At 37.5% G+C, this 12,383-nt stretch overlaps 1 protein-coding gene across 6 annotated transcripts in view; it reads left to right on the forward strand.

Moving 5' to 3' along the window:
* Window positions 1–12,383, forward strand: part of NAV3 (neuron navigator 3) — a 279,388-nt gene that overhangs the window by 168,973 nt on the left and 98,032 nt on the right. For all 6 annotated transcript variants that reach the window (XM_086609950.1, XM_086609951.1, XM_086609952.1 and 3 more), the window contains 2 exons: window positions 354–737; window positions 4,273–4,392. In XM_086609950.1, coding sequence (XP_086466076.1) covers window positions 354–737; window positions 4,273–4,392 — 504 coding nt within the window. The remainder of the gene's footprint in view (window positions 1–353; window positions 738–4,272; window positions 4,393–12,383) is intronic.

Consider the following 12,383-nt stretch of genomic DNA (forward strand, 5'->3'; position numbering starts at 1 on the left):
TTGCAGGGGAAAATTAACTATGACACTAACCATACTGTTTGCTAGACTGCCTCAACAACTTAAATGTGACTTTAATATCCTTTACTGTCAAAATGTCTTATACAATCATTCACAAAGAAGGTTATTGTTTCATATCCATCTACTTAGAAGCCTATAAAATTTAATTTAGGTTATTTTATAAGTAGAGGTTATTGTATTCATAAATACATGTGTGCACATGCAGACAGACAGACAGACACACACACACACAGAGAACTTTTCTAAAAACCATCCATTTTTCCAGCCTTTGCTTTCCCTTGTTTCTCAGGAACAGAGAGAGCACAGGTCACTGACTTCTCCATTTTGTTTGGCAGCACATTGGAGACAACTTTTGACAGCACTGTGACAACTGAGGTGAATGGGAGAAGCATACCAAGCCTGACAAGCCGGTCCACCCCGGTGACTTGGAGGCTAGGGCAGGCCAGTCCTCGGCTGCAGGCAGGAGATGCCCCATCCTTGGGCGCTGGTTATCCTCGCAGCAGTGCAAGTCGCTTCATACACACAGACCCTTCCCGATTCATGTACACCACCCCGCTTCGCCGAGCAGCTGTTTCTCGCCTTGGAAATATCTCACAGATCGACATGAGCGAGAAGGGAAGTGGTGATTTGGACATGGCTTCTGAAGTTGACGTTGGTGGCTACATGAGCGATGGGGACATTCTTGGGAAAAGCCTTCGAAGTGACGACATCAATAGTGGGTATGTAACCCTTTTCCCTCATTTGAGCTAATGCATGATTGATGTTTTTAATATGATTTTTATAACAAAGTCTGGCACACAAGTAGAAGTTTCATTATGGTTGCTACATTAAAGTATACATATAAAAAACAACGGAAATTAAGCCCCTAACCTGCCAGTGATGTTCTCATCTGCCTTCAAATTCAGTTCAGAAGAACTTTCACATCAACATGACTTTGCTATGAACTTTGATAAGAGTGCAAGTACTTCCTATTACGTACTGGAATTTCATGGTTACCTGGTAAACCATCATTTTTCCCTACTTACCCTGGGATGGATCTTTCAGTATTTTTATGTTTTATTTGAGATGGTAGATGGTAGATACGGTATTGGATGCAGCTGATGAAAGCAGTTGCTGACAGGCCTGACTTTCTCTGTTTCCGCTTCAGATATTGTCTAGTGTAGTCTGTGTGATAGGCTTTTACTGCAATTTTTCAACTGTGCATATTGTCTGAGCTGTAGGAATATCTTTTCAAAGAACAATAGATTAGTCCCTGTCTTAGCATACCCAGGAGGAGGAATGATAATTATTTTTCTTTTTTTATTTTTATTTGCTTTATTAATTGATTGACTTTGAGGTACAGCATTCCCTGTGTTTCAAATTACTATTTTACAAATCTTATATCAATCCTATGAACATAAGTCACTTCATTCCTATGTATGTTAGAATTTCTAAAGCATCATTAAAATAAAATAAAATAAAATAAAATAAAATAAAATAAAATAAAATAAAATAAAATAAAATAAAATTAAATTAAATTAAATTAAATTAAATTAAATTAAATTAAATTAAATTTAAAAAAGCCACGTTACTGTTTTACTCATACTTAAATTACTGTTCAGTGCTATTGTTGGCATCTCAAGGCTGCTTGGTGGCTGAGGGAACATTGAGTTGAACAAAAGTCCCATAGAGTACATGGCCATGTCACACCACACTACTTCACTCTGTATAAATTTAGGACTCTTGCTGTCAATCTAATCTTCTAGCTTGAAGTATAGCTGTGATTAGAGAAGGGTGGCTGATGAAATTTGGTATGATACATTCTTAAGGGCAAATGTAAGTCTGTGATCAAAGCTCTCTCTACAGTAGTGTCTCACCTCAAGCACCATCCAAAGATAGATCTCTAGAAAAAGCATAACTATAAAGCAAGTCCCTGGTGCACTGTCTCAGTGATCTATGAATGGAGCACTGCTGACAAGGTTGCCCACAGCATAGCATTAGTGGCTGTCAAGTAGGATGCCATATTCATGTGGGCTAGAACAGAGAAAAGACATATGGAAAATGTAGCACTTGAATGTCTGGAGACCTTTTATCATGAAGGAAACAACATAAATGCTGCCTTTGATGGATGCATGGGTTTATTTAAAAAAAAAAAATAGGGGAATCCTTTGCAGTGCCTGATGAGTTGTATTAATTAGCTTATCACATTAGAGAGTGAATATAGTCATCTTCTGTGACTTTTCTTTGCATCTGTAATAGGGATGACTCAGTAGTAAGTTGCAATGTGCCCAGTTAACGTTTTTAGGTGCAGTAAACGTTAAAAACAAGTTAATAAGTTCTGAAAATTCAGGATTCATTGAGGCGTGTAAAGTCTTATCTCCTTTATGCCTCTTCCATTTTCAGTTTAATTACTTTAAACACTTGGGGACAGAAATGCAGCAGTAATTAGAAACTAGTGCTAGGAAAGCCTGTTGCACTTGTTAAGTCTTGCCATTCAGGCCTTACTTATAGAGGAAAAAATCCATATAGACTGCATTGCATTCAAACCACAGCTAAATTTAATATGCAATTCCAGAGCCTTGGAATCTACTGCACAATTCAGCTCTAGCTAAAGAATCTGTCAAAAGGTCTAAATTTTGTCTTTAATAGAAGGCTAAATCTAGTGTGTTAATTCACCTTTGAAAACAAATGTGGAGTTACCTTCTGCAGACTGCAGATACCAGGGTTTCACAAACCCCTTGCTGACCTGCAGGCCAAATCTTACCATTGATAAAATGCCTTAGAGTTTAGTTAAAAATGAGCAAACCAACACTTTGTGTTTTAATGCACTTGAGGTTGCCTTCATCCAGATTGCCACTCAGGACAGGATGGTGTCTCAAACTGCAGCTGTCACACAAGGCTACCCCTACGGCAGCTTTACTCTCAAAATCCGCACCAGTTCACCCCCCTTGAACCGTGGGGGTGGAGGCTGGTGCTCCCGGGCTACTGTATTAGCTCTGCGGTCTCTGGGACGATTGATTTCAATTAAACCAGCTCCCAGAAGGAACTGCAGGGAGAGAAGGCCAAGAGAACATCTGGAGCACCACCGGTGGGTGTGTGTGCCTTGGGTTGTGCCTGGGAAACTGTGTAGGGTTGTTAAAATTAAATGCTTGTGTACTTGGATACACGCTTTGACTGAAAAGTGGATTTGAGTGGCACTGTTTCATGGCTTGAGGAGAACTTGTGTTAAATATTATTTGAATTGGGAGTAAGCTTCAGTAGATCATTTAGCCATCGTTCTAGGATTGGGACTACTCTTATTTCAGTAAGCCTGTAAATTTACTTTCAGTAGATTCACTGAGGTATAGCAAATTTTTTTCTGTATCCGTATACTTCTATATTAAGTGCCATACATGTGCGTGGCCCTTCACAAATAATTTTGTGCAAACTCTGTACTAGGTTGCTACACTAAAGTTACAAAAAACTACAAGAGGGAAATGTAAAAACCAAGAGCTTAAGAGGGAAGACAGCTTAATGAAAGGTCCTCTGAGAAAATAATGGAAAGGTCCTGAGAGCAGGACAGGCTTGTGGTACTGCTCAGTTATAAGCACCATGACCTCCCATAGATCTAACTAGAAAGTAAGTAGGCATTCCAGAAATTATTGCTACCACTTGAAATTCAGAAACTTTTAATGGTTCTCTAGTGAGTAAGCAGCAGTGTACTCACTGTTCGATTCATTAGTCATTCATTATAATGTGAAGTGGTGGGAATCAAGCAAAAGGAACACAGGCAGAAACAGATTCTTAAATGTCATTGTAAGGGCTTCAGAGGATATGTCTTTTATATTGGAACGACTACATCCCAGCAAGGACTATGGATATGGGTTCTCAATTTCTGTTCCCACTTAGATGGATGCTACTGATTTTTTTCCTTTTTTTTCTTCTTTTTTAACTGGAGTTATGCTTCTTGCATCTGGTGATATTCTTTGACAAAACTGTGGTACTTAAAATGTACTTAAAATTTTTGAAGATACTTGAAGGCTTCAGTCTAAATATTTGGTAAAACAGGTTGACCTGTAAGCCACCAGAGAAAACAGCGTATTATCCTAGAAAATAGTCATATATCTGATATCCCTGCGCTGCGCACATAAACTAAGAATATTTAGTTTAAGTCTGCTATCTAATAGGACAGCTCGTACCTTAAACATTTGAATTCCACAGTCCATTAACTTTAGAGTGAAACATGGTTGCCAGATGGCTGCATTTCCCAATGATTGACCACACATTTATTTTCAGGTACATGACAGATGGAGGACTCAACCTATATACAAGAAGTCTGAACCGAATACCAGACCTAGCTGCCTCTCGAGACGTCATTCAGAGAGGGGTTCATGACGTGACTGTGGATGCAGACAGGTAACAGTGCTTTGCTAAGTAAAAAGCTATCTGAGCTTTACAGATATTTTTCATCCTTCATACCAATATATCACCATTTTCTTCATAAGGAATAGCAAGAGAAAGCAAGCTTCTGAGACTGCTGGGTTTCTGAGCATACAGTATGCCAAATCCTACGAGGGGGGAAAAAGCAAATTTCTCACATGGGAATGGGACTTAGGAAGAATTTGCTGTTGAAGATGTAAGAGAAAATATTAAGAAGCCCAGACTTTACCTGAAATCTTGAATCTCTGGAAAAGGATATGATTTTTACAGTTTGCCTTGTCAATTGATGGCGTAGGGGGAGTACACATGGTTCTAGGCAGCAGAGAGCTTGCATGTGCCTGACGAAGTGGGTCAGAACATGCATTTGGAATTGGCTGGAACCAGAACCCTGATCTTCTCCACCTGTTTTGCCCTCTGCGGGTGTCAGAAGAAGGCAGTACCCGTAAGCAGTGGGAAGCGAGAAGTGGAGTTATATCCCATTGTCTATGCAGTGTGAAAAAAGAAACAACACTATCCTGCCCTTATACATGTACGTATGGGTGTGAGCATAAAAACACGCTCCCACTAGTACTTCTGCAGCTTAAGCAAGTGTTTTCTGTTTCTTTTCCTTGAGCCTAAATTAGATTCATATTGGTTACTTGTATCCACGTCTGAGAAATAAAAATTCATGACCCAGCTTTTGTAGAACTTAGAGCTGTCAGCTCTGAGGTTTTGGTCAGACCATCATAGAGATAAGGAGCAGCTGTGAAATTTGGCAGTCTTCAGTTTTAGTGGGTTGATTTCAGTCCCATCTTTTTAAAATCAAGTTTCCTTTAAGGAAAAAGATGTATTTAATCTGGAAGGGAGAAAAAGTTTACAAAGTGGCTCAGGTTTTACAAACTCGGTAAATTAGTTGAAGAAGTTCTGTTATATTAGCGTAGGTATGATATAATTTTTACTTTTCACAGTTTTCTGGTGAAAATACATCTGTGACACAAGTCAGGGATAGCCTCCATTAGTCAAACAATGCAAGCAATGCATCAGGATAAAGAATATAATTCTCATCTAGAGAATCAGTTTCTTAAAAAAAGATTGCTTTAGCCAACATATTAGCATCTGTTGACCTTGCAAAAAAAGCCTGTTTTAGATAGCAATTCAAATGAACAAAACTCAACTCTTTGAAACGTAAGCCTTGACGTGATGCAAAGACCAGAGAAGGTATACAGTAGGCGTTTAAGAAAATAATTTGGATAGAACTCAGACTGTAACAGAAGGAGAAAATGTGAAATGAGATGTGGGCAGGAGGGACTTTTGTGGAGCTCTGTATGTGAGAACAAGAACCTTAAGCTCGAAGTGGGAGAGAGGGTGGAAAATTTAGAGGCTGGGAGTCATTTAATTAAAGATAGAGAATGTTGCTAACACCCACGTTTTTGTATGTCTCTATATCTTTTTTTCACCTGTGAGTGAAGTTATTAGAGCACTTCCCACTGTGTGATATTCACACCCAGGTTTCAAACCACGCACGTTTTCCCTGAAAAAAGAAGAGGTCTGGATTAAGCAATTTCTAAATTTTTCTTAGTATTCCTCAAGCTCTAGATGCCATTCAAACACTTTGTGTTTGCTTTAAGTGTTATGTAGTAATGTATGCGTTAATTTGTTCTACATAGTATGCAGGTATATACATGTTTTGCATGTGAAACCACAGGGAGCCTATCATCAGTTCTCGATTAATGAGATTGTCTAGCATTTTCCAGTACATAAATCTGGTTTGGTTTGTATATACAACTTTGTCAGACTGGCTAAAAATGTTGTGCTAAAAACCGCTCTGCTGTTTCTGAGTTTTGTATCTCTAAGTCTATGGCTTGCCAGGTTGTGGAGCAGACACTGCAATTTGTAAGGAGATTATTTTGGGTTTGAGTGAAAAGTTGACCAGCTTTATGCAAGATATAAGCCCTTTTTTTTAAAAAAAAAAAGAAATTCATGTGCGTTCAGGAAAGATTTATTTGATCTCAACAACTAAAATCTCAACACATTCCATCTTCACTGTGCAAGCTGCTCTTGACATCAGCAAACTGCATGAGCAAGTCCGAAAGTAATTTTTGAGCTTAAAGCCTGCAGTTGTGAGGGAGGATTTATTCTGTAATGAGTGCCTTCCCTTGCACAAAGAATGAAAGCTGGACTCCTGTGCTCTTCTGGACCTTCTAAACGGGGTGCCATGGCACACACTATATCCTATCATGTAATTTAAAACTTCATCATAAGGCACAGACATGAGAGATTTAAATTATGGATGTTCAGACAATTCTGGCATTTCCTGGCCTTCCAATGTTTGTTTTTTACAACCTTAATCATGCTTTGTTGACATAGATGGCTTTTTTGTGTTTAAGTGTACGCTATTCCTTGAAACAGTAAAAAGGTGTTTAGGAACTGGAAAAAATTAGATATTTTATTGATTTCTGATGGTAATAAAACACATGCTTGCCAAAATGGGTCACAAAAAACCTGTATTATTTCCAACACACACAAAAAATTGTTTGTGTTGATTGTCAACAGTGTCACATTTATGATATGAAATCAGGTCGGAAAAGTAATACAGAGATTACTGAGACTCCCACTTTGTTTGGCAGGATAGGTTTCGGTCTTTCACAACAGCGTGAGTACCTGAGATTTCATCTTATCCCACATAGCATTTTAGATCTTATTTCTTCTACTCTGAACAAAATAGTGTTTGTGTCAGGGCTTCAAGGCATACCTTGCCACTGGTATGATGAACTTCCATGAAAGAGGATTATTCTCCTATCATCCCTGTAGATATGTGAAGGACATATGCATTTTCTCTATGATATCATTAGTCTAAGCCTTTTTCGTAATTAGCATGATTCGTCCTGGCCTTTCTGTTGTAAAAGACTCTGCTGGCATCTGTATGCAGAGAGAAAATAAATTATATGACACAAATACCTGATTTACATTAGCAAGCAGGAGAGAAATTTTAGTATTCTGTCCATCACTAGAGCCAGCAGTTTTTGCTGACAGCAATCTCATGTTCTTCATGAAACTTGAACTCGAGTTTTCTCTGACAACCTGAATTACAGCTTTTGGTTATATTTTAAATTTTTTCATTTTTGTGAGCTGGTAGTACAATATTCTTCAGATAGGGGAGCTGATGATATCTCTAAGGGTAATACCATTTCTGCCAAATGTGTACTTTCAGACTGATTCTCATTTCATGGATAAATCAGGAAAAATTCATTGAAATTAAGACCATGGAACTGGTGTAAAAAGACAAACAGAGTCCCAGTTTGTTTCCACTCTAAATTGGTTTCAGATAGCACCTGCATCTCCACTTCTTGCAAAAAAGCAAAGAGTTGAAGGATGTCCATGTGGAAACCTAGACTGAGAGAGCTCATCCAAATAGTATTAAATTGCTCTTTAAACAACTTCATTAAAAGTTAAGTTCGTGAAAGCAACATAAGCCAAGGCTTATTGGTGTAGAAAGGAACACCGCACATTTGCTTGTTCTAGGGAAAGAATTGTAATGATTCAGTGAAAGCCTGAAAGGACACTGACAGCATCAGATGTCAATGGTTGTATCATTCTTCTTTTGATTTTTTTTTCTAATATGGACTTCTCTGAGATCTACAAATGCCTATTCCTTGCAGCTTACCTTGCTTTAGATGCCATAGGAAATTAGTTAGAGAAGAGGATAGATTCTCTGTAGTGGGTGTAACTTATGATGTGACTGGGAGAGTTCTCAGTGGTATGATATTACTTTACATTTATTGTTCTGTCTTCCTCCTCTACACTCTAGCATTTGCCCTATGGGAGTCTTAGAGGGAGTATTTGAGGAACATTCTTGGAGTTCAAAACTCTTTTCAAAGTAAGATGAGCCAAAAGAGATTAGATGTAAGCACATAACATGAATTATGTTCTTGGGAAGAATAAAGTTTATTGAAAAGTAAGCTGCAGTGTTTCCAAACCACCCTATGTTGTCCATAAAAACTGTTAGGAAGTTTAAACAAGCCCTTTTTGAAAGAGCTATAGATCCACTGAGTTGAACTGTTGTCCTTCCACTCCCTATACCTGCTGAATTTAGAGCACTGTACCAAAAGCCACGGTTTCTTTCACTTTCATCAGTCAACAGTCACCATAAGTTGTGCAAACATTTTTCCCCTCACATCCCTTGAATGCACTATTCTTTTTTTTCGTCTTTCTTCAGATGAAGCCTCAAACTTTAAAGGTAGCTTATACTGCTTAGTGTGCTTTTACCATGACTGGCTTCAGCTGCTTTGCTGTTGTATTGAATCTGAACCCCCCTTACACAGAGTTCTTGTGCACAGGGAGTCTTTAAAATGCTTCCACCATCTGTCACATGTGCAGAAGATTTGGCATTTATCTCAGACTAGCTCAGGCTGGCCTGTTTGTTCTCAGCCAAACCATAATCACTGTAATACATTATTAATTATAATAAAATAATTCCAGATTTTGCCTGTAGTTCATTAACTAACTTCCTGCATGAATGACTATAAGTCTTCTTCTGGTGTTTATCTGAGTAGATGAGCCTTGAGTTGGAATATTGTACTTTTGGAAAAGCAACTTTTTCAGAGTTCAAAGGAGTACTGAACTGGGAGCCCTGTTTCATAGGGTTGATAGTTTCAGAAAAGGCTGAGAGATATCATGAACAGTAACTTAAAATCCTAATAGTATACGATGCCTCTTCTCATGCTATAAAATTTTTGCAGCATGTTGAAATTGCTGATGTTGTTTGGAATTTAACCCTTTGGGATGTTTGGTGGGCAGGCATCCTTTATATATTGTTTTTCTATCCAGATGCTTCTACACAAGGTGTATTTCAGCACTGTGCTAATACTGTGCTTTCTGCCATGTGTCCCTGCAGGTTGGTGTTGATGTGATTGCAGTTGTGCTGTGTTGCAACTATTACCTGTTCACTTTGTTGCTTCTGGTAGCAGAGCAGGATTTACTATGGATAAAGGAATTGCATATAGCACAGTATTCATCATATTCATTGCCCTCTACCATTTCCTCTGTCTCCCAACATTTCAGCTTTGTCCAACTCTGAGTACCAATGTTTATGGCAATAATATGAACATTTATCCCACAGATATGAAAATAACAAAATATAAAATAGATATATCTACTTATTGCTGTCTAAGGCTTTCTTTGGCAAAAATGAGGTTTGCTACAAATCAGCTGTGTTGTGTAGAGAGACTTCCTATACCTTTGCATCTGTCTTCATCACTAAGTATGCCTGTGATTGCTATTCTGTGCACAGTCTAAAAAAGTCATTATAGACCTTAAAGTCAGCATGGTTCATCCAATCATGTAATCTACTACAATTTTCCTGTCGTTTTATGGTATTAGTAGGTTCTTAGGATACTGAAGTAATTATAAATATCTATACCTCACTGTTTTTGCAGTTATTACTCAAATACCTCCAGAAAACGTAATTAAAGAATCTCTCTTGTGAAGCAATTCGAATTTTAAACTGTTTTACTATTTTTGCTCTCTTCTCTACTTTTAATCTTCCATAATTTCTTTTCACAGCTGTTGCTGTTAACATTTCCCACCATTTACTTTTATGATTCTCAAATGATCCTGCATTTTTGTAATTTCTGGTGTAAATCTTTCCTCATTTTGGCATCTGTTAGGCTATCAAGAAACTTGCCAGTTAGAAGTATCTATTTCAACGTGTATCTCAGTTTTTATTTTTTCTGCAAACTAAGGATGCTATATTTAAGTACCTAAAGCATTAATATGTGTGTATCCATGCATGAAGAACAGCATAATTGTGTTGAAAGGAGCATTCCTGGTTTTTCAGTTCATTATGTTGTTAAATGTCCAGGATCCTTTGAGGATGAATACCTTATTTTCAAAGGCATAATGAAAAGTAATGTTTTCAGTACTATGATTGTGTACAGCGTTATTAATTTAGAAAGAATGGTATTTGAATTGAGTATGACTTTGTTTCTGGTCATGATTTCAAAACTAAGCATTTGGCTAATATAAAGTAAGCAGAGCAATTGGACTTTGATCTAATTTTGTGAGGTTGTCTCTTTCCTTAGCTGCTTTAAATAGCTATAGAAATTGCCCGTAGAACCACAGACCAAAACACAGAAACATTTAACAGCTGTGTGAGTTTTTAGGTTCAGATACTTTATTAATATCAGTGACATAAACAAACTGCATTGTTAGCATGCTGTCATTAGTATGTTAAACTGTCATGATCCTGCAGCATCATGTCTGCAGACACATTTCTTTACACCCAGCTTACACAAGGAAATGACATTCAGAAAAGGCAAGAGCAGTGCATGGCAGATGTTGACTTTAAAACGAGACCGATCTGCAAGTGATTATGTGAAATGAATGACAAATGAAGATTTCTCTTTCTCATTTTTCATCAAGTGACAGAAAGAGGGACAATATCGACTAATTTCAGTTTATATGAAAAAGGAATTAATGGAAATAAGTTTTTAAACTTTTGCAAGAAATGCAAGTGAATTACACTCTCATGCAATGCTAAATGAGCTGAATACATAGTTTGCTGTAGGGTCATTGAACCAAAGACTGGCTTTTTACAGCTGACACATTTAACATTCTCACAAATCTACTTTTTCAAAGTGGATGGTGTGGAGCTAGGTATTAATGTCATGCAGTCTATCTGCTTGCTTTATTTCTGCTTATCTTGAAGTTTGGTTTAGATACATTGAAACTATTTGAAGTGAGGCTGTACTTTATCGTATGTTAACAGATTGCTAATACTTCCCTTCAGGAGAAAAAGCAGGTGGTTTATTTTGATTGTCATCTATTTCTGAAGAAAGTATCAAGGTATTTAATAGCAATTACCCAAGATGCAGTTTACCATTTCAGCAGCAGCAGCATCGTTTTGATCCACTACTGTACTTCATTACACTGTTATCAGCAAAGACTGACGTATGGCCTCCTTTGTGTTAGAACAAAACATGGGTAGGAAGATTTAAATCATTACCCAAAATACCCCAGGCTTGAATATAACATTAAAGAACTTGAATCTCCAGTGTGATACGTGTTTGAGTCCTGAAGTCAAGAAACATATAAAATTCTTTAAAATGTCTTGATGTATTTAATGGCTGGAGGAAGAAATGTTATGATTTTATTCTCCTGCGTGGCTATTTTAAAAAAATATATTGAAAATTTCAATCAAACAGGTACAATTGAGATTATGGTTCTAACATTAACAAACATGGTGTATTTTAGACAGATGCTTAATGAAACAGAACATAAAAATTGTGATTTTGATAATTTAGTATTGGAGATGCAGCAGCTTGTAATCACTAAGCTGTCTTTTGTTGTAAATTGTGTCAGAGAGACCTACTTCCTTGTGGAGTAGAACATTCTTGTTTCTTACTTAAGCCATTTATTAAAGAACTGGTTTCAGAATACCTACTTAGCAGACAGAGGTAGTTCTTGGTACTCATATGCACGCATGCTTGGCAAACAAAACATATGAATTATAAGAATGTTCCAATTAACACTTTCATAGAAAGCAATTCATTTGTAACACTATAAAAATCTTTTGACTTTGATTTATTAGGTATAAGTACACGTTAAAGAACATTTTGATTTGGCAGCTTCAGCAGACCTCTAAAATGATGAGAAACAGGAAAAAGATGGAGAGCCACATCATGGTGCACTTTTTTGTATCCACAAGAGGTAATGAGAAGGGGGTAAAACGATCTGCTCTGACAGCTGCTTTCTGTTGTTTTGTACACCGCTCTTCCTCCTAGTTGGCAGATGGACAAGGCAGGTAGGTGAAAAGAAGGATAAATTTAAATCAAGCTTAGCATCTTAAAGGTACAAGTGTGCATTTACTTCTTGAGCTGTAGGGCAGCTTACAGTGCAAAAGAGGAAAATGGCAAGTTTTTGACCCTTTCTCTTACAATGTGCTTCTCTTAGGGCAAAACAGCACTGCTCTCTGTCCTGGGGCTGCAGGA

The sequence above is a fragment of the Tauraco erythrolophus genome, chromosome 4 (assembly GCF_009769465.1).
Source record: "Tauraco erythrolophus isolate bTauEry1 chromosome 4, bTauEry1.pri, whole genome shotgun sequence".
Taxonomy (NCBI): domain Eukaryota; kingdom Metazoa; phylum Chordata; class Aves; order Musophagiformes; family Musophagidae; genus Tauraco; species Tauraco erythrolophus.